The sequence below is a fragment of the Gadus morhua genome, chromosome 20 (assembly GCF_902167405.1).
Source record: "Gadus morhua chromosome 20, gadMor3.0, whole genome shotgun sequence".
NCBI classification, from domain to species: Eukaryota; Metazoa; Chordata; class Actinopteri; order Gadiformes; family Gadidae; genus Gadus; species Gadus morhua.
Window position 1 is genome coordinate 3,215,108 of NC_044067.1, and position 21,170 is coordinate 3,236,277.

A 21,170-nucleotide genomic window follows, 5' to 3' on the forward strand; every position below is an offset into this window, starting at 1 on the left:
CCGTGACTTGATCGTTTATTTTTAGGTAATTTGCTCATAATAATGAAAGGAAATAAATTGTCAAGTAACTCAACAGAAATGAAAGAATCTGTCTGAGTAAACTGTCCCTTTCCGCCAAAAATTCAACGGCCGTCAAACGCTGTGTCTACCTATAAAAAATTCCAGTGCGTGACTAACCATCGGTATCTGGGACATGCCTCGGAGTGGGAACACAAATACGGCTACAGGGGGGGAATCGGAGAGCTTGCTTCTGCAGTGCACGTCAAAGAGACAGACAGGTAGCGTGCACATCACAGCAGACTGCCTGCGTGGCTATACTCAGACGTCTGCGCTTTTCAGAAAGGCTGATTCAGGCCTGCCCTTGTGCCATGGCAGGATACATCTGTGATTCAGTGACATGTGATAGAACACCCCCTGCTATGCCCCGCTCTGGTGAAACTCTCCATATGCACGCTCCAATGCAACTTTTGCTATAGTTTCACACACGCACACACACACACACACACACACATACACACACACACACACACACACACACACACAGACAAACGCACGCGCACACACACACACACACAATCGAATGTACAATTTTTGTACAGCTGAATTAACGTGAGGAGTGAATCATAAGTGAAATACTTAAAAACAGAATAGACACAGAAATGCATGCAGGCAACATTCTCAATATATTGCATGCTGCTTATTATGACATTATATCAGAATATTAAATATGAATCTGTGAAAGAAATGTAAGGACAGCCCAGTTTTCAGATCATGGATTATTAAGGACGACCTAAAAACACCAGATGAAGCGCTCATGAACAGTTAGACTACCCGGTAACCAACTAAGTAGTCAACCAGGGAGAGGGGGGAGAGTTCAAAGACAGAAGATCAGCTGTAAATGTGCTTCAACCGGCACACTCGCTTACACATACAATTATGGTTGGTTAACTTTAGCTTGCTAATCAGTAAGCTAGCTACCCGTTGCTCTTGAGTCAACTGGGATCTGAGCTAAGGCTAGCTGCTAAGTCCATTAAGTACAACCTTCCACTTAGCCTATTAAATAGAGGCGCCCCCCGCGACCTTATAAGGAAGCAGTCCCAGGCTGGTTAACAAGGGATTCTCATTTCTCAGCACTGAAATGCAGACATAATTCTCTTTAAAAGTGGAAATATAAACAGAAAAAGGGGAAGTCATTTGATGGATGTCGTCAATCTAGCCAGAACCAGAATACATGCACACACACACACAGGCGCGCACACACACACACACACACACACACACACACACACACACACACACACACACACACACACACACACACACACACACAGGTGCACACACATGCACAGGCGCAAACACATGCACACTGTTAGCACACCCACACCCACGCACACACTTAAACTTGTGAGACAAACAGAAACAGGTAGTAATAACCTTCAACAAAAAGGATAATTTATCGTCTGCGTGCGTCATTTTTGATTGATGTTTGCATATATTTCTTATGATTAAATAATTCAACTCAATATTACCATGACAGAGCTGTGGACATTAATAAACCAACTACCACTGCTCAATAGATACGTCTCTATTCTGTATGTACTGTATTAGAAGCAAATATCTTTACCACACAAAATCACTGTGATCGCTAAATGTATTCAAATAATAAGGAACTATTTTGAAAACAATTTCTAAACCATTTCCTATATCCCTAGTGTAAACAAAACAGCCCTAACCATGTCACATGGTCCGACCTGTTTTGTTTACACCATAATCATAGGAAGTGGTTTAGAAATAGTTCAAAGTAGTTCATCATGATTCATTATTATGTTTCCTGTACCTCCTGTCATAACAAATATAACATCTCCACTAAAAAGGCTGAATCCATGGCATTAACATCCATCCATCCATCGAGGTCAGCACACACCTCTAGGCTCCCTGTTCATGGAGAGCTGAGAGCTAATGTACCGGATAGCATGTTAGGAGAATCTTCACGCCGGACTTGGTTAGTCAGCCAGGTTAATCTTCTTAATCCTGCCACTGAGATTACGTCGCCCCAGGATGTTGGTAAAGAAATAACAAAGCCCTCGCATGTGGCTAGTAGGTGTACAAAACAAACACTTCGTGTGAGTGTGTGCACGTGTGTGTGTGTGTGTGTGTGTGTGTGTGTGTGTGTGTGTGTGTGTGTGTGTGTGTGTGTGTGTGTGTGTGTGTGTGTGTGTGTGTGCGTGTGTGTGTGTGTGTGTGTGTTTGTTTGTGTGTTTGTTGTAGTGTATGAAAAACACTACAATGCTCCTTACAGGACCAACTGTCATTCTTACAGTCGGTCCTCATTACACTCCCCACTACATAATGGCGTCAAACAATGACTTTGCTCAAGCGTTCGTGATGTTAAAGTCAAAGTCATCGGACAGGGACACGCAGACCAGAAATGCTGCGGTGATTTCTGCGAATTGAGTAACAGTAACACCTACTGCTTTGAATTGTAATTCTCTGAATTTTAGACCGTCTTTACACCAAACATCTGCTCTCTTTAGGCTGAAATGTGTGTGTGTGTGGGGGGGGGGGGGGTTGTGCTACATTCCTCCCTGATTTCACCCTCAAGTTGCCAAGGGGCTTCCACCTTTGTTCAGCCCTGAACTAGTGTGGTGGACGAGGTCAGATTAACCGAGCCTCCTTAAGACGGGGGCAGAGCGAGCCCTAAGAGACGCCGTGTTCTGAGCAGAATCGTGAGGTGCTGTGTGCGTTCCCACCAGATGTCCGCCACCACAACAGTCAGTTAGCTTGTTGAGGTTCCCGCTTCTCTAAACCTTGACAAAGACCGGCCTGTGCCTTAGCTCCACCCCGCTCTGGGGCTCTCATACCCTTAGTCGTGAGGAACTGGTCGGCTATTCTGATCAGTAGTAGACGATAGTGAATGCAAGCACTATAAACCCTTTATAGCCATTGGTATATCGACGTTGTAACTTTACAGCGAGGAACAGAGATTAGTTCAGTGTTGGTTTTTGTTATTTCCTGTAAACCAAACTAGTTGACGTGGTTCTGGGATGATAGCTAGCTTTGTTGTATACGGGGAATGTGTTAGCCTAGTGATTGTAAGGGCTTGGCACTTGTTTCTATAAACATCCTAACTGTACTGACTGTGAAGTATTGTTTCTCCTTCTTCTAACAAATGTACTTTGTTGTAAGTCATAAGTCACTTGGATAAAAGTGTCTGCTAAATGCCTTGAATCTAAATGTAAACATAGTTTTTTGGCAAAAAACGTTATTTCCTGTAAACGTATTTCCTGTAATGACTAGTTGATGTGGTTCTGGGGTTGACAGGTGTTAGATTCTGAATGGCCACAGGCTAGCACACAATGCTTGCTCGCATAAGTCCCGGCGCGTTAAAAAGCTGCCCGTTTCTGGAGACCACCAATAACACTTGTGTCCGTGCCGCTGCGCAAAAAACGCTCTCTAGACATTCTTTCAAAGCCTCGACTGTGAGACGAACTGACAGCTGACAATATGGCGCCTCTTCAACAAAAGGCCTGTCTAGTTCACCAAGCTAACGAGCCGCTAGTTTACACTACATGGCGCCGAACCAAAATACTTCGCTAGAACGACGGGGTGAAATCATAGTTCACTTAATAAGAGCATATTGGCGGGGAGAGGTTTCTCCCGGGGAGTCTGGTCTGATGAACCGACGACGCGGTGGACTGTATCGCCGGGCGGGACGGGGTGGGCTCGTTACTCCTGGTGACCCCGCGCCGTCAGAGACCCATAGAGCCGTAATGAAACAGTAATCAGCACATCTACTCCGGCGGGACGGCGTTAATTATCCCCAGCAGGACGCCGAGGTCGGAAGAAACCGAAAAGCACATTCCAGTTCGCGAAACAAATACATATAAGCAAAAAAAACGACAACGAAAACGACAGAGGTTATTGTTGTTGTGTGTACTTTGTTGATTAAAGGATCAAACTATTGGCGTTACACGGTTGGTGAATCCCACGTTATAATAGGTAATGTGCTGGGTGGAATACATTTCCTTTCTGTTGTGTTGATGACCAGGAGTGTAATGGGATCTACGCTGGGATCAGTGTTGTGGTGCGATACAGTACACTGTGAGGCCAGGAGGGGCCAGGTTGCATCAACATTTTAGAATGATGTAATGATGACTTAACAACACACTGGATACACCGATCAGTGTGAACCACGGGCTCATTAAAGGCAAGTAACAGAGTAGTAGTTCTACACAGCAGTAGTTTATAGTTCCATGTTGTATTAGGTGAAGTCAATTCCAGGTAATTGATAATCAAGCATTTAAAAGAAAACCATGAATCCTTAAACCTTTTACTCTAAGGCCTGCTGCTAGATATAATGTATATCCGATACAAATACTTCACACAGCGAATGTTATATTGTGATCCAAATATTATGTAAGCATAACAAAACAACAAGCATCACATAACAAATGAAAGTCTCAATTTAACACTGTTGTACCTAGATTATGACACATTGACTGGTTTCATGACAACAGTGCTGGGGATGTTAACCCATCATGTTGCGGACCATCACCGTAACATGAGCACTGAAACGCAAATGTTGAAAGGTTGGGAAATCGTTTCTGTTTAACGCAGCCCTAAACCCCAAAGCCCTGGCTGGAGGAAGCGGTCGATCCGGACGACCGGGAGTCGGATCAGTCGTGATCTGGGGTGATTTGGATCCAAGAGGATGCAGTACAGAGTGTGGCCGTTGTAAAGGACTCCTGCAGGACCGGAGGACAGGTGCTGTGAACCTGGGCGAGGACCAGGGCTTCAGCAGACGGCTGTACACAGCATCGACCGGGCGGCCGCACAACAACCGGGCTGATGCATATTAGAAGTGGAGCAACAGAGGCGACCTCCCGGGGTCAGGTTACATGTTTGGCTCTAATTCACTGGCGGCTAATGATGCATACATTAATACAGGCTTAATATAGACCACAGCGGTCGATGGGAGTTGTTTGTATGCACGTGTGCAGCTTTGACAGAACGCAGATGTGCAACATGTGAGACATATGGACCTGTGACAGAATGATATGGGACCACATCTGAGGTCGCACTGCCATGTTTGAGATAATTAAAAGCAAATTGAAATCTTAACAGGCTAATGTAAGTGTTTAATGTACGGAATTGAAGGCCAAACCTAGAGTAGGCCTATTGTTTGTGTCTGCTTTCTTCATAAAGATTGTGGTGACTCATATCGTACAGCTTAATGCTCCAAAAAGAGGAAATAGTCAAATTAATTTAACTATGATCATATCGGTAGGAAATGAATATTGCTGAGGCATCTGCTAGTGTGATCTTAACTCCCAATGTGGTGTTTCAGCAGAGTTAAATGAGATTTAGCCGGGCCGATATTGAAATTAATTGCTCATGACCCTACCAGCATACTCTATTACCTACCAGTGGCTTGGTAACAGTCGACTCTGAAACCAATAAACCAGTGGCAAGGATGTGTTTAAAGCTGGGATCATTCAACTAAATAACGAAGCTAAAAGGTAGTTTTCTACAGTGAAAAAAATTAAGAATTGCAAATATCCCGTGTTGAGTAAACGGGGACATGTTCAGCAGGAGGATCTCAGGCCTCGATGAGACCATCAATCCCGCTGCAGATCACAGCCAGTCTTCAACAGAAAGGCGGGCACTGAGTTAGCGCAAAACCATTCCACTTCCCAGTCCACTCTCCTGCTGGTTAATTTACAGGGACCAAGTCTACTTAAAACCCTGCAAAGTCAATCACTGACCTTCACTTAAATAACACAAGAACAGAATTAAAAATATGTTTAACATGTCTTCACATTCGGCTCTACTTTGCATCCTTAGGATCGTTTTAAGGGGAAACAAGCGACTCTGTGCTAATTACGTAGACAGAGCCGGAGGGAGCGTGAGAGAGCAGCTAATTACGAATAACAGCACGTTAATTACCAATTAACAAACGTGACCAAACATGATGTGAAAAAAATGTCAGTGACGCATTACACGCGATGTGCCTTCTATCAAAGTCACCAATTGGCTGGCAGCCCCCAGCCTCGCCGTGTCCCTTCAGTCCGGCCTGCTCCATAGGTTTCATAACTCTGCGTTATGAATTACCCCATAAATGAACGTGTTCGGGGTCACTGAAAACACACCGCGACGCTTCCTCATCCTGACTATCCTCATCCAGCAGCAGCAGGCCGGGCTATCCGTAGCAAGGTGGTCATGTCTGACTGGTCCTCGGTGATTCATTGAGGATGCAAATACAATGGGGATGAGATGCTCGGCTAGAGAGCAGCCCGGGAGAGGGTTTGGAGCGGTCGTTCTGCGTCAATGCGTTACGCAGGCTACCGTGCATGTGTGTGACCTTTTGTTTACGCGTGTGGGTGAGAATGGCAGGTGTGTGTGATCGAGATGTGCCTTACCACAGATTGGATGGAAGGACCATGTCTTTGGGATTCTTGGCGCAGGAAATAATTGAAGGTTCCCCCTCTCTCTCCCTCTCCCTCTCTCTCTCTGAACTAGACCAGAGATTCCCACCGTCGGCGGTTTCACAGCAAAACGTCGTTCGTGGACCCAACAGCAAACATCCTCCTTGAAATGTATAAAGAGCCTATAGTGGCCGATTCTAGAACATTATGGAAAGTCAAAAAAGTGCTGTGGTGGCCCGTTTCCTTAAATGCAGCCTATGATGCTCACCGTTCTGCGCTCAGAACGCTCCTCCCTGCAGCAAGAACGGGGTCTGAGCGGGAAGGAACCACCGGGCTGGATCAAAGGGAGATCGGACCGCCAGTGGTCTGGAAAACCCGGGGATGGATTCAAAGAGTGGTCGCTTTTCTAGCATTTTCCGTACGGAGGGGAGGAGCTTTTCGGTTGTTGTACTGCTGAACTACATGGGGAAAAAAAGAATAATGGTTGGATAGCTTGGATAACAAGAAATGGATAGATTAATTAGCTTCGTCTCTTTGTGTCTGTTTAAGAAATTCTGTAAAACGACCATAGTTACCAAACATACGAAATAGGAAGGACTGCCCCCTAGTGGTTCCAAGTGTCTTTTTTTATTTTTGTTGTATTTTTTTATTTTAGTGAATAAAAGGTGTTGGAACACTATCACAGTTTTATCAGATGTAATAATAATACGAATAATAATATAATAATACGAACATGATAAAATAACTAATATTTGCAATAAACAGACCAAGATGCAGTCACCGCCACCAATATAAGCTTGTCATTTCCATAGCTCGGCAATGGAGTAAATATATTACATTTTGATAGACATACAATGACTTATGTGACAAATAATATACCATAGCAGCACAGTCACAGTATTATGTTTGTGGCTTCCGGTTTAGTATTATCAGTGTCCGGTTTGACACTTAACCCCCTCCCCCCCATACACACGCACACACACACACACACACACGCACGCACACACGCACGCACACACGCACGCACACACGCACACGCGCGCACACACACACACACACACACACACACACACACACACACACACACACACACACACACACACACACACACATACACACACGGATGTGTGTGTGCATGTGTTAAACACATCCTTGCCACTGGTTTATTGGTTTCAGAGTGGACTGTTACCAAGCCACTGGTACTAGGTAATAGAGTATGCTGGTACGGTCATTAGTTGTTAATTTCAATATCGGCCCGGCTAAATCTCATTTAACTCTGCTGAAACACCACATTGGGAGTTAAGATCACACTAGCATATGCCTCAGTAATATTTCCCACCGATATGATCATAGTTAACTAGTGTGTATGTGTGTGTATGTGTGTGTGTGTGTGTGTGTGTGTGTGTGTGTGTGTGTGTGTGTGTGTGTGTGTGTGTGTGTGTGTGTGTGTGTGTGTGTGTGTGTGTGTTTGTGTTTGTGTGTGTGTTTGATATACTCACTTTAAAGCATTTGAACATAAATGTGCATTTTAACCAATCAAATCCAATTGCCATAATAAGTCATTGTTAAATATAAATCAATACAGTCCGAAGTTAACAAACCACATGACCGGGCTGGAAGTAATGGGATGACGTGGGATGACGTCAGGGAGACCAGGAAGTTTGCTGATAAATTAGCTAAAAAAGCACTGGAATTAGACCAAACATATTCACATTCCATTGGGCAAAGGTGATGCTATATCATCAATTAAATCAGAGGTTATGTTAAGGTGGCAAGATGAATGGGAGTCAGAGAGTTCAGCCAGATACTACCATAGGAACCAGAGCAGTGTTGGAGGGAAAATAATGACCTCAAAGGGGCTAAACAGACATGAATAAGTTGTAATAACAAGGTTGAGATTAGGTCATACTGGACTTGCTTCCACTCTAGCAATAATAAGTAAAAGTAATGGTGTATGCTCTGAGTGCAAAGTTCTTGAGGATGTTAATCATGTTTTATTTAACTGTAAGAAATTTGACCAGCACAGGCAGAAATGCAAAGAAAATGACATTCAGAATATTTTTGAATATAAGGAATGGGGTTTTTGTTATGTATCTTAATAATACTGAACTAATTAGAATAATTTAACCTTAAATATATATATATATATATATATATATATATATATATATATATATATATATATATATATATATATATATATATATATATATATATATATATATATATATATACATACATATAGATCGATACATATATACATTATCATTATTCATTTGTATATTTTGTTAGTTCATTCATTTTGGTTTATTTTTTTTGGTTACATGTTTTTTCTCTGAATTTATTTTTATGATCATTTGCCAACTTCCTTGTTACACACTGCTGTGTAGTAGTCCAGTAGGGGGCGGTATATAGTGAAAAGCTATGTTCCGCCATTAAACAGAAGAAGAAGAAGAAGGAGAAGAGACCCGGAAGTGCGGCATTACACCGGGTGCCGAACAGAGTTTTGAGTTTCTGAAGTTTGCCGATCAGAACTGATCCCACACACACGGTAAGAGATTGTTGCTCTCAAGGAACATTATTGTCATTAATGCGTTCTTTCTTTGTTGTTTTTACTAATTACTACTTCATAAGTGTTATATAGGTGTTCCATTTTGCGTAACTACTAATGAAAATATTTTAATTGGATCCACACCCAGTCATTGGAAATGTTGATATACACTTAACTAACAACATCATATACATATTGACTCGATATGTATTTATATGATATATCTTATGTATTCGTTTTTCTGAGATGTTCTTACCAGTTTCTCGAACTTTAACTTGAATGGATATGATCACGGTGCTTTTATGTGATTCTTTTTGTGTGTGTGTGTGTTGTGTGGAAAATGGCCGATCACAGCCTAATCCAATGTACTTTGAAAGGGCATTTGTGTTACAATATTATCATTAGGCCTCATTAAGAGGACGTTTCACCTTAAAGATACCTGTCGGAAAAAACGTTGCGCAACCACAGAAGTGGTCACACGAGGTCACTACACCCAGGTTATGAAACCCAGAGGCTGGTGTAACATTTCATAAGAAATGAAGTGTTCTCTCCTGTTTGAGGCTTGTGTAAAGATGCATGTATGAATCAAGGGACATCACTCTGTTAGGGGAGGCTTGTGCTAAGCTTTATTTATTAATGCAGCGACTATCAAGTAGTTACCATAACTTAAGCTATATGTAAAATGACTTGTGTTTCGAATACATAATAAGCCATGCTTTTCATACTAGAATCTATGTTTATAAAATAGAAAACGTACATGCTACTAACTTTTTTTTCTCTTCATGTAGCTATATAATGTTTAAAAAAATGTTTTCTTTGTTACAGGAACCATGCCTGCCGACATTGCCAAGGGAAAGAAGTCTTTTGTCCAGAAGTGTGCCCAATGCCACACAGTAGAAAATGGTGGGAAGCACAAGGTCGGGCCGAACCTCTGGGGTCTGTTTGGGCGGAAGACAGGGCAGGCAGACGGCTACTCGTACACGGACGCCAACAAGAGCAAAGGTAACCGAGGAGGATCAGGTTTATGTTTGGGAATTCATACTTAGGGCATTCAGCTGATGCTTTTAGTCCAAAGGAACATGGAACCATTCACGCATTCACCAATGGCGGGAGCAGTTGAGGTGAGGTGTCTTGCTCAGGTACACTCGGATAGGAGGCGCCGGGGATCGAACTAGCAACCTTCCGGGTTACCTCCTGGATATTAGATCCATCCAGTTATGCCTTCAAATCCAGGCTAAAAACCCACCTTTATTCCCTGGTTTTCCTTGTTCCCTAACCCTGTACTCCTGCTCATTCTTCGTTGTTTGCCCTGATATTGAAGGTTTATCTTCATATAATTATGACTTTTGGTCCAATGTGTTTTTTATTTTATTTTGTCTTTTTAGTTATCCACTGTACAGCGCTTTAGTCAGTTTATGCTGTTTAAATGTGCTTTATATATTTATATATTAATTGACTTGCTTACTACAGGTCAACCCAGTCTCCACTGCCTGATCTCTTTGCGCCTCATGGTAGCGGTTGATTTAGAGGAAACCATGTCGGTGTTGTTTATGGCGTCGGCTTCATTCCCTTAAAAACCAAATGTCCCCCAGGAATCACCTGGGACGAGGACACGTTGATGGTGTACCTGGAGAACCCAAAGAAGTACATCCCAGGAACCAAGATGATCTTCGCCGGCCTCAGGAAGAAGAGCGAGCGAACCGACGTCATCGCGTACCTGAAGTCCGCCACTTCATAATGGCGTCCGAGACGTTGACCTACAATGTACTTTTTCCTGTTGTTACTGCACGGGGTGTTACTAGTTCTACCGGTGGTGGGTGGCCATTTTAAGTATCGACCAATATTCCGTTTTTTATTCGCTGGGTTCCTCTTTAAAATATACTACGTGTGGTGTAGGGGCTGACGTGTCCATTACCTGAATGCAGCAACTCCGGCCTTTGGCATTCTATTGCACAGCTGTATCTGTTATTTCTTATGTTGACTGAGACCAAAGCCCTGGTTCTGTTGGGTATTTTTTTAGGTGTTTTTCTCTCTCTATATTTACACTGTTTATTCATTACTGTTCTGAGAGGCCAAAAAGCTCTATTTTTATATTCTAGTGCAATACAACATATTTTTATTCTGTCAATGATTGATTTAATATCGCCTGAAAGTGCCTTGATGGGTTTCTGTAAGGGGTCTTACACTAACTTAGGTCTACTATTCAAATAAAATACATTTCGCTAAGTGATTTTCTTTCATGGACAAACCTTACTCCTACCATTGAACAAAGATGTTTTCAATCGTCAGTTGACGGGTCCATGTGATGTGGGGAAACGTATGACTGAAATCAAGCATTCGAGGTCTGATATTCAAGTCTAGTAAAAGTTGGACTATAGCTCCATCTAGCGTTCTGAAGGATCCACTGCAAATACTCGGCATCAGGTGCAAATGTGATACGGCAACCAATGAAATGTAAACGAGTTAAGAAACAAAATTCAAATTAAGCCAGTATAATTAAAACACCCATTGTACATTTTTTACATTGCAATTTCCAATGCGTCCTGCATGATGGTAAGATCTGCACAGATATGAAGGCTGGATAATGGTGATATATCTACAAGCCTTTCAACTGTATACATGAAATATGTATTTAGTACAAGTAACATAAAGCAAGAACAGAAATACTTTGCTCGGTCTTATCTTTCTTTGTACAGTGACGACCGCTGATGCTGCATATACTTTGACGCGCCGTTTAAAAGTAGGATATATACACACCAAAAGGCTGATAACTCAAGAAAGAAGCCAACGGCATCGATTCTATTTTCCTGTGTTTAGTTATTGTCTCCCACCGGTCGATGCTCTGAGAAGATGCTCCTTCTGTGCGATGACGTGCACGTCAGCATCCTCCAGCCAGTGTTGCCAGATTGGGCTGGACATTGTGCCCAATCTGGCAACACTGCCTCCAGCGCGCCGTTCGCCAACACCGTCATTTGCGCACAGAAGCTCTGCTCGACGGAGATGCTCCAGTCCAGAGTGGCTGAGTCGAGGAAAGAGTGACCGTCCAGGCTACAGGGGGATCGTATCTGGTTCTATACTATGGATCTGCTGGATATGTTTCCTTATGTTTTAATGATTCACGGCCCAAAGTGAGGAGATGTCAGAGGGAATATGCGGGCGCTTCGGAGAGTCTCCAGCAGCACCGCTCCCAATCACGGAGGTTGGGATCGTATCCGCGGGTCCTCCGCGGGAGGTATGCCTCTGAGGAAGTTGTGGTGTCAACGGATTCTCTACTTTGATCCCCGATGAGAGATGGTACGTGATAATTATCTAACTGTAACTTCATGGATTTGATGATACTGACGTGACATCCAGCTGAAGTACAGACATGGCAATGTCCAACATGGTCTTCTCGGACGTGGAAACTTTTCTGGACACGCACCCGGAGTTATTCGAGGACTATTTAAACCGAAAGGGGAAGCAAAGCATGGTGGAGAAATGGCTCAAGACTCACCCGGCGAGCAAACCAACCGCGTCCTCCGCTCAGGTCGCCGCGGAACCGGAGAAACCGTACGCGCGTAAAGAGAGCTGGGCGAGCCGGGGCGACGGCGCCCAGAGGCGTGCGTCGCAGAAGGAGCTCCGCACGACATTCGCCCGGTCCAAGGCCATGAACTGCAATAGAACTTACGACGAGCACGTTAATACCCGGGCTCAGGAACCGCTGACGAGCATGAGGAGACGAGCGCTTCTCCGGAAAGCCAGCTCCCTGCCCCCGACCACCGCACACATCCTCAGCGCCCTGCTGGAGTCCCGCGTCAACATCCCCCAGTACCCCTCCACCGCGGTGGACTTTAAGTACTACCTCAAGGAGCACAACGAGCGCGAGTTCTTCCTGGAGCTGGTGAAGGACATCTCCAACGATTTGGATATAACCAGTCTGAGCTACAAGATCCTGGTGTTCGTGTGCATCATGGTGGACGCGGACCGCTGCTCTCTGTTCCTGGTTGAGGGCTCGGCCAACAAGAAGACGCTCGTGTCGAAATTCTTTGACGTGCACGCTGGGATTACAATCTTACCTTCTTTGAGGAATTCCGACGAAGTGCAGGTTCCCTGGGGGAAAGGCATCATTGGATATGTGGCTGAGCACGGGGAGACCGTAAACATCCCTGATGCTTATCAGGTATGTCTGTCTGTGTGTCTGTCTGTGTGTCTGTCTGTGTGTCTGTGTGTCTGTGTGTCTGTCTGTCTGTCTGTCTGTCTGTCTGTCTGTCTGTCTGTCTGTGTGTGTGTGTGTGTGTGTGTGTGTGTGTGTGTGTGTGTGTGTGTGTGTGTGTGTGTGTGTGTGTGTGTGTGTGTGTGTGTGTCTCTCTCTCTCTCTCTCTCTCTCTCTCTCTCTCTCTCTCTCTCTCTCTCTCTCTCTCTCTCTCTCTCTCTCTCTCTCTCTCTCTCTCTCTCTCTCTCTCTTGAATTAGAGATGTATAGGAGCGCGGTGGTGGTGAGCGTGGGGGGTCAAAGCATAATTTCATTGTTTAAACTGTTGAATTGTCTCGATGCAACAGTGCATCCATCGCATTTGGGCCACCTGTAGCCAGTGCAAATATCAAATGCCAGGAAAATCTAATTAAAAAGGAAGTGCACTACACTACACCAGAACAAAAAAATACATCTGGAGAATATAACGAGCAAGCTCTTTTATATGTTTACGGTAGGCCTATTGCAGGTGCCACTATGAACCCCCATTTCCAGCTGCTTCTACTGTTGCTGACTGTTTAACTGACAAGACATGAATAGATAATTTGGATACCTTCAAGCCTGTTTATGTGTTGTGTAGCTGTTGTTGTTGACTAAGTAGGAGCTAAAGAAGGCAGATTGAAACCACTAGCTGTCAGTGTTGACGGCAGCTGTGGTACATTTTAATATTGTGTGATTTGTTAAACATTAAATCACCTTTACCTCGTTGCATTTTGAATGTCTAGGCTACATAACATGTGTTCAATACATGCCGTGAAGTGTTATCCATTAATAAAGTCTTATCTAATCTATAGGCTACATAACATGTGTAGGCTACATAGCAGAGGCTCCATGCAATGAGTAGGCAATATAACATGTGTAGGGTCCATGACGTGTTGACTCCATGGATTGTGTGTAGCTACAAGCCATGTATAGTCTCCATGACATGTGTAGGCTACAAGTCATGTATAGGCTCCGTAACATGTGAAGCCTCCATTCATTGTGTAGGCTACATAACATGTCTAGGCTTCATGACATGCACTGTGTAAATTACATGACATGTAAAGTCTCCATAACATGTGTAGCCTCCATAACATGTGCAAGTTCCATGCATTGTGTCAAGCAACATGACATGTGTAGGCTCCATCCATGAGTAGGTGAGCCAGGTGTAGGCTATACGACCAGGGTGGGCTGTGACAATGCGTGTCTGCGCCGTGTGCGTCCTCTCCCACCGACGGCAGGACCGCCGCTTCAGCGACGAGATCGACAAGATGACGGGCTACAAGACGCAGTCGCTGCTGTGCATGCCCATCCACAACAGCGACGGCGAGGTCATCGGCGTGGCCCAGGCCATCAACAAGAGCCCGGGCGGCGCCCTCTTCACAGAGGAAGACGAGAGGGTAAACCCCGGACTGTCAAACCCCCAGACTGTCAAACCCCGGACTGTCAAACCCCCGACTGTCAAACCCTCGACTGTCCAACCCCCGACTGTCAAACCCTCGACTGTCAAACCCCCAACTGTCAAACTGCCGACTGTCAAACTCTCGACTGTCAAACCCCGGACTATCAAACCCTCGATTGTCAAACCCCAGACGTTCAAATCCTCGACTGTCCAACCCCCGACTGTCAAACCCCCGACTGTCCAACCCTCGACTGTCCAACCCCCGACTGTCAAACCCTCGACTGTCAAACCCTCGACTGTCAAACCCCCGACTGTCAAACCCTCGACTGTCAAACCCCCGACTGTCAAACCCCCGACTGTCAGACCCTCGACTGTCAAACCCCCGACCGTCAAACCCTCGACTGTCAAACCCCCGACTGTCAAACCCCCGACTGTCAAACCTCCTGAACTATAATGCATACTATCGGGGAGCCCTGCTGGCTCACTGGGTATAGAGCGCGTACGATGAAGGCTCAGTCCCGATCGCAGCGACCCGGGTTTGGATCCCGCCGATGGTTCTTCTGCTGCATGTCCTCCCCTCTCTCTCCCAGATCTTCCTTCCTATCTCACCCGATCATAAAGCATAAAAAATATAAATCTTCTTCTCATAAAAAATGTGTAAATGACCAGCTCCCGCTCTCACAATGAACATGTATGGGCATGGATGCGTAAACAAACATTAAAGTTCACATGGTCGTGGAGGAGGGCTTTGAGGAGATAGGAAGGTAGGACGTGTGTGGATGATACCTGCGGCGTGTATCCACCGTGGGTCCGACTTATAGGCAGCATCAGGCAGCAACTCTGCTGCAAGTACATTTAAGATCAAGGAAAACCTCCTGTTCTCAATCAGCACTGGGAAATGTTGAGTTCATCACAGCATAGGCGATTATAAGATCTGTCACACAGTGAAATAATATCCATATACAATGTACACATTACCAATTGCTTTAGCTTCAATTGAAGAAAAACTAATATCATGGAGGTGGAGAAGTGGTTTATTTAAGGAGATCTGGCCTTACTTATAACTTGGGAGACCCCCCTGACACCTGCACCTGCAAGAGACAGGGATTTGTGTGAAACGCCTGCGGCTGTGTTTATGTGTTTTTTACAGTCTGGTGTGTCGTCTCCCAGAGTGGCATTGCTTTGGCCTTCCATTGACTGCTGTTTGTTTGTCCTCTCGTGCCTGGAAGGAGGGACCCCCACTCTGGGTTCCTTCTCAGGTTCCCAGCGTGGTTATGGGGGAGATTATTCTACTTGCTCTGGTGAGGGCCAGGGTTATGGGAGTGTCATAACCTGTGGCCTGTGAAGCCCTTTGAGACTGGGACAGTGATTAAGGGCTGTACAAATACTGAGGACTTGAATTGACTTGGTTTACAGCCTTGGTTTACAATATGAAGTCTGGATTAAATTGTATGTTCATAACTTACAAACCAGTGTACTTAAATCGAATCCAAATAGAAAGAAGAGGCAATTTGAATAATGAGCAAAAATTAAATGGCTTCATTGAATCCATTATTTGGCAAATATACATTCATATATTGTCTTTATGTTATATTTTTCTCGTCCAAGGCTGTTGCTCTGAACACATGACACGTATTCACAAGGGTTACCTTCTGTTCTTCATAAATGGGGAACATCCTTATTTTTTCCTCCATTGCACATTTTCAGAAGGCTTCACGTTGCATCAGCATCATGCTAATGCAGCGATGGCTGCGGCAGAACATGTCAGGGAGAACACAATGAGCAGAACGCGGCGAGCGAGCAAGCAGGGGCCTCAGACGGCTCTGAAATGACAACAATAAACACAAACACTATAAAGCCACGCAGCCTTTCGTCTCTCCCACCGTAAAGTAACACCGCAATAAGAAGGCATTAGCGGGAGATAACGATTCAGCGGTATGAAAACGTACGGGGGTTTTCATATACTTAAATCTCGTGGGATGGGGAAACACTTTATTGTTTTTAAATGCCACACGGCCTTAATTGCGTTGTGCGGTGGGGCTTCAGTATATCCTGCCGGGCGGAACTCCTTGGGGGAGATCACATGCTTCTAAAGCACGTGTGTAATTGCATCGTCTCATTATCTTCCATCGAAGGCAATTTAATTTATTTAACTTGGTTCAGGTGACCCTCGTACGCTCCCTCAAGATCATTCTCTCGTCGTCATAATCTCTCTGTTTTTGTGTTGCATAGGGTTCGTATGATTGTCTTTTTAAAGCAGCCTTTCAATGGATGTGATGTCAAAGTCCCTCGGTGCGATTGTTGTTAAACACCTGATGTTTCCGATAAGAACAATCCTTAAAAATAAAATGTGTAATGCTTATAGTGCATAATGAGAGTTCTATGTCAGACAGAAAAGGATTCGAACAAAAGCAATACATAATGCGTGCATATACGTTTTTAATCTTATAATTATGAATGCTTCTCTTCATGATTCTCTATTGACCAACTGAGCTGAGATATTTATTTTATTTCACACTTAACATCACTGCCGTGGTTTGGCTTGTCCCAGGTAGCAGCTGTGTCGTTTTGCACCATATATTTCCATTCTTTACTGTGCATAAATGTCTACATCTATAGTCCTCATTTTGTTGTTATTCTTCCAAAAACAAGATGCAATCCACACCCGCCCCCCTCTGAGTGACAGCTCAATTAAACCAATCGGAATGAGCGAGTCTGTCTCACCCTGCCTTGCTTCAGGGTGTTGGGAGTATGAACCGTGTTGCCATGTCATGGGAGAGCAACACAGCACAGCTGCCTGAGTTGAGTTATGTAAAGACCCCCCCCCCCCCCCCAACCCCCAACCCACGGTCGGCCCAATCAGACAGCTGGGTTTTTCCCGCCTGAACAACAGATCCTAGTGCTTCGCATTGGTGACATTTACGTCAAAGCGATTTTCAGTTGATGCTCTCTTGGCCCCAGAGCCAAGTACACGGAGATCTGAGTAATAAGCGGTCATATTCGGTTCGGGCCCCCAGTGATCTTTATGAGGGGGGGGAATGGCCTCCTCTTCTGCTTAGTTGTTGTTCCTTTATTGCCATTAAACAGGATTCCAGTGATTCTGTTTTGTTTTAATGACCTACGAGGATGAGCCTGGGAACCAGACAAATCTCGCAAGCTCATGTTTCATTTTCTCTGCAGAATAAGGTCTGCCCCCCCCCCTCCCAGTGGCGATTCTAGAAAATTTTACATGGGGTGGCAGAAGGGTGGCAAGTTAAATTCAAGGGTGGCAAATCACACACACAAAGTCAAGTCAAGTCAAGTCTTTTTATTGTTGGAAACACACATGCCTGGTGTCTATGTATTTATTTATACCAATCGCTAATGAAAACAGTTAACATATTGTGTCTATCTTTCTGTTTGTCTATTTTAAGTTTTGTGTGTCTGTCTGTCTGTCTGTCAGTCTTCTTGCGTCTATCTACCCGTCCATCTCTACACAAAAGACTAATGATTCAGTGTGGTTCCCTTCGGATGATCCGCCCATCATCCGAGCACATCGGGAAACAGCCACTGAAAAGCCAATTTAATACTTATTTTCTCTCCCTTTGATTAATATTAAATCAATTTAATATTTGATTGATTTACATCACCTCGTTGTGATGGGTTGTCATTGTTAATATTCATAAGACTCAGAGCTACGAGGAAGGGCTTGTGGATTCTCTGCCTGTGGAGTTGCGTGTTTGGGCGGTCCCATTGTGCGCCGGCTGGACTTGATGTGGTGTCGATCGTTTGAAAAGTAATTGTGTTGTCTGTTACCTGAAAGAAGGGGAACACCTCCTGCCTTTGCACTGTGAAAGCGTGTGTGTGTGTGTGTGTGTGTGTGTGTGTGTGTGTGTGTGTGTGTGTGTGTGTGTGTGTGTGTGTGTGTGTGTGTGTGTGTGTGTGTGTGTGTGTGTGTGTGTGTGTGTGTGTGTGCGCGCTGCGCGCGTTTGGATCTGTCCGATCTCGGAACCCCACCGTCAATCGCAATCAGTGTGTCAATGGCGAGCACGCACTCGTCCACACACGAACACAACAGGCATGCAGATTAAGACACATGCGACCACCCATCACATTTTCTTGATTGAAGTTTCAGCTGTACTGTACCTTTTTTCATCACTGCAAGCGTACAGTTGGCTTGTCTCCAGTTCTTTGACTTTCAAACCGTTTCTATGGCGTCACATTAGTGCCATAATTCACTAATGTGATAAAAGATGCATTCGGGCGTATTACATTATTCCACACGCGTAGATATTAACTGCGAGCGCGCAAATGATCTCTGCGCGCGCAAAACAGCCTCTCGCGCGCGCAAATTACCTCAGCGCGCGCAAAACAGCCTCTCTCGTGCGCAAATTACCTCAGCGCGCGCAAAACCTCTCGCGAAAGATGTTTTTACGCTCTCGCTCGAATTTAATTTTGGCACTATGGGGGAGGGAACCAAGGCAGGGCGATACGTGAAACGGCCAAACGTGATTGGCCGTTTCTGAAGCGCGATATTTGATTGACAGCCCTCCTCACATTCAATTCTGAATTGTACAGTAAATGGCTGAACGTATTGTAACTCCAGATTCTATGAGTATAGGCGCAGCCTTTGAAGTGTCGGCCTCATTGTCCTTTAAATAGCTGAAGAAAAGCTGTTTATTGGGAGCAGAACGTGCGCCGGCGCCCGGCTATATCTGCGAAATGCGGACGTCGTTGAGGCACGCCGCACGCGGACGTTATTGAGGCCCACTGGTGTTGGTGGTCGGGGATTACAAATTTTCAGTGCTACGGCTCACGCCTAGGGATAACCCAATATCGATAGCCTTAAAAGGCTGCCCCTATACTCATAGAATCTAGAGTTACAATAAGTAACTATCGTTTCAGCCATTAACTGTACAATTCAGAATTGAATGAGAGGAGAGCTGAGGAGGGCTGTCAATCAAATATCGCGCTTCAGAAACAGCCAATCATAGGAAAGCCCGCCCTGCCTTGGTTCCCTCCCCCATAGTGCCAAAATTAAATTCGAGCGAGAGCGTAAAAACATCTTTCGCGAGAGGTTTTGCGCGCGCTGAGGTAATTTGCGCGCGCGAGAGGCTGTTTTGCGCGCGCTGAGGTAATTTGCGCGCGCGAGAGGCTGTTTTGCGCGCGCAGAGATCATTTGCGCGCTCGCAGTTAATATCTACGCGTGTGGAATAATGTAATACGCCCGAATGCATCTTTTATCACATTAGTGAATTATGGCACTAATGTGACGCCATACGTTTCTGTCTTCATTTGAATGAAGCGGCAGATGCGCACGGTGAGAAGAGAGCAAATAGGATTAATGGACTCAACCATTTTACAGGGGAGGGGGGACATAAAGATTTTAGTTCTTAAACTTAAACAAGTTACCAATGAGATCAACAGCTTCAGTAGCAAAAAATATAATATCATTCAATAAATGTATATTGGAGACACTTCTAAAAACCTGGGTGGCAAGTATTTTTTGGGGGGTGGCAGCTGCCACCCCTTGCCACCCCGGTAGTTTCGCCACTGCCCCCTCCCCCACCAAGTAAAAAGATTTCTGTCCGGTACGACGTCGACCGACCAATCACAACCTTTTATCCGATATGAGGCGGGAAAAATACGATGACGGTGCAAAGGATTTTCAGTTACAAAAAAGATGGCTGCCGGTCTGTTATCTATCAGCTATATTTTAACTAAAAGAAGGGCAAATGACTGCACTTTAAGCTATTGTTGAGATGAAAGGTGTATTTCGTTTCTCAGTGCTACGGCACCCGTTTCCTCGCTGTGATTGGCTGTGGGCCTTTCCAATTGCATCGATGCGATTTGGTCTGCGCCCATTGGTGACGCCCCTTTGAAAGCTAAAATGATCAGAGAGGTTCCAGACTAATTTCAGTTTGCAATTCGTCTGGTGATGCCAGGCTAATCAAGGGTAGCCTAGCTATTGGTTCTCAGGCATGGCCGTATAAAGGAAGACTCTTGGATTTACCCCAAATTTGTAAAGACTGAATTATTATTTGTGTCTTGAAATAACATAATAATCATAACTGCAATGTCAGAGTGACAGTATGAGTAGGCCTACCCAATGATCTTACTGTATCAGCAAACAACTGAAAAGGTCAAAGATGAAGACCTCATTGCACAAAATTAACATGTTCATTTTCTTGCATTATTTCTATTGTAAAAATAGAACCTATCCTACCTATCTTTTCACATCTATTTTTTCAGTGTATTTCCTAGGATTGCCAGAGTCCCTCATCAGCTATTATTTAGTGAAATGCTCCATCTGTTTCGAGTTGGCTCTCTTCTCTCTGTGAGCCAATTCAGACTTTAGACAGCTCCCGGTTAGTTTCTACCAATCAGGGCATCTCTTCCCTGATTGGTTTGGGGATGACATTTGGCCTGGCAATCACAGTTGGCTGAAAGCAACACTTCTCAATGGCGGTGAAACATAGTGAACGTTTCTTTAGTCGCTTACTTTAAAAAATCTTTCTCCCTCCACTCTTTTACTTACTCGCATTACAACTCTTGAATAATACCTAACGCACCTTTAACTGAACGTTTTAAATGGCTTATTTGT

The 21,170-nt window shown here is 44.5% G+C and overlaps 3 protein-coding genes across 6 annotated transcripts in view; 2 read left to right on the forward strand and 1 right to left on the reverse strand.

Annotated features, from left to right (window-relative positions):
* The window catches only part of osbpl6 (oxysterol binding protein-like 6), a 44,206-nt gene extending 37,223 nt beyond the window's left edge, over window positions 1-6,983 (reverse strand). For 3 of the 4 annotated variants that reach the window (XM_030343101.1, XM_030343102.1, XM_030343099.1), the window contains exon 1: window positions 6,420-6,982. The gene's annotated coding sequence lies outside the window, so the exon portion shown is untranslated. Of the gene's footprint in view, window positions 1-6,419 lie in introns of all 4 variants that reach the window. The other variant, XM_030343100.1, reaches the window with a different exon arrangement.
* A 1,879-nt stretch (window positions 6,984-8,862) lies between these two features.
* On the forward strand, window positions 8,863-11,202 carry LOC115533447 (cytochrome c). The gene is made up of 3 exons (XM_030343982.1): window positions 8,863-8,976; window positions 9,802-9,978; window positions 10,569-11,202. Exons 2-3 carry the CDS (start codon window positions 9,807-9,809, stop codon window positions 10,712-10,714), a joined length of 318 nt encoding a protein of 105 aa, XP_030199842.1. The 5' UTR covers window positions 8,863-8,976; window positions 9,802-9,806; the 3' UTR covers window positions 10,715-11,202.
* Window positions 11,203-11,459: 257 nt separating this feature from the next.
* pde11a (phosphodiesterase 11a) overlaps window positions 11,460-21,170 on the forward strand; it is a 25,423-nt gene continuing 15,712 nt past the window's right edge. Inside the window, exons 1-2 of the mRNA XM_030344041.1 lie at window positions 11,460-13,135; window positions 14,427-14,585. Coding sequence (XP_030199901.1) covers window positions 12,344-13,135; window positions 14,427-14,585 — 951 coding nt within the window. The 5' untranslated portion in view covers window positions 11,460-12,343. The remainder of the gene's footprint in view (window positions 13,136-14,426; window positions 14,586-21,170) is intronic.

Coding starts and splice junctions, on each gene's coding strand:
- LOC115533447 (XM_030343982.1), top strand. CDS start 9,807: ATGCCTGCCGACATTGCCAAGGGAAAGAAGTCTTTTGTCCAGAAGTGT. Junction 9,979..10,568: donor GGACGCCAACAAGAGCAAAG/GTAACCGAGGAG, acceptor AATGTCCCCCAG/GAATCACCTGGGACGAGGAC.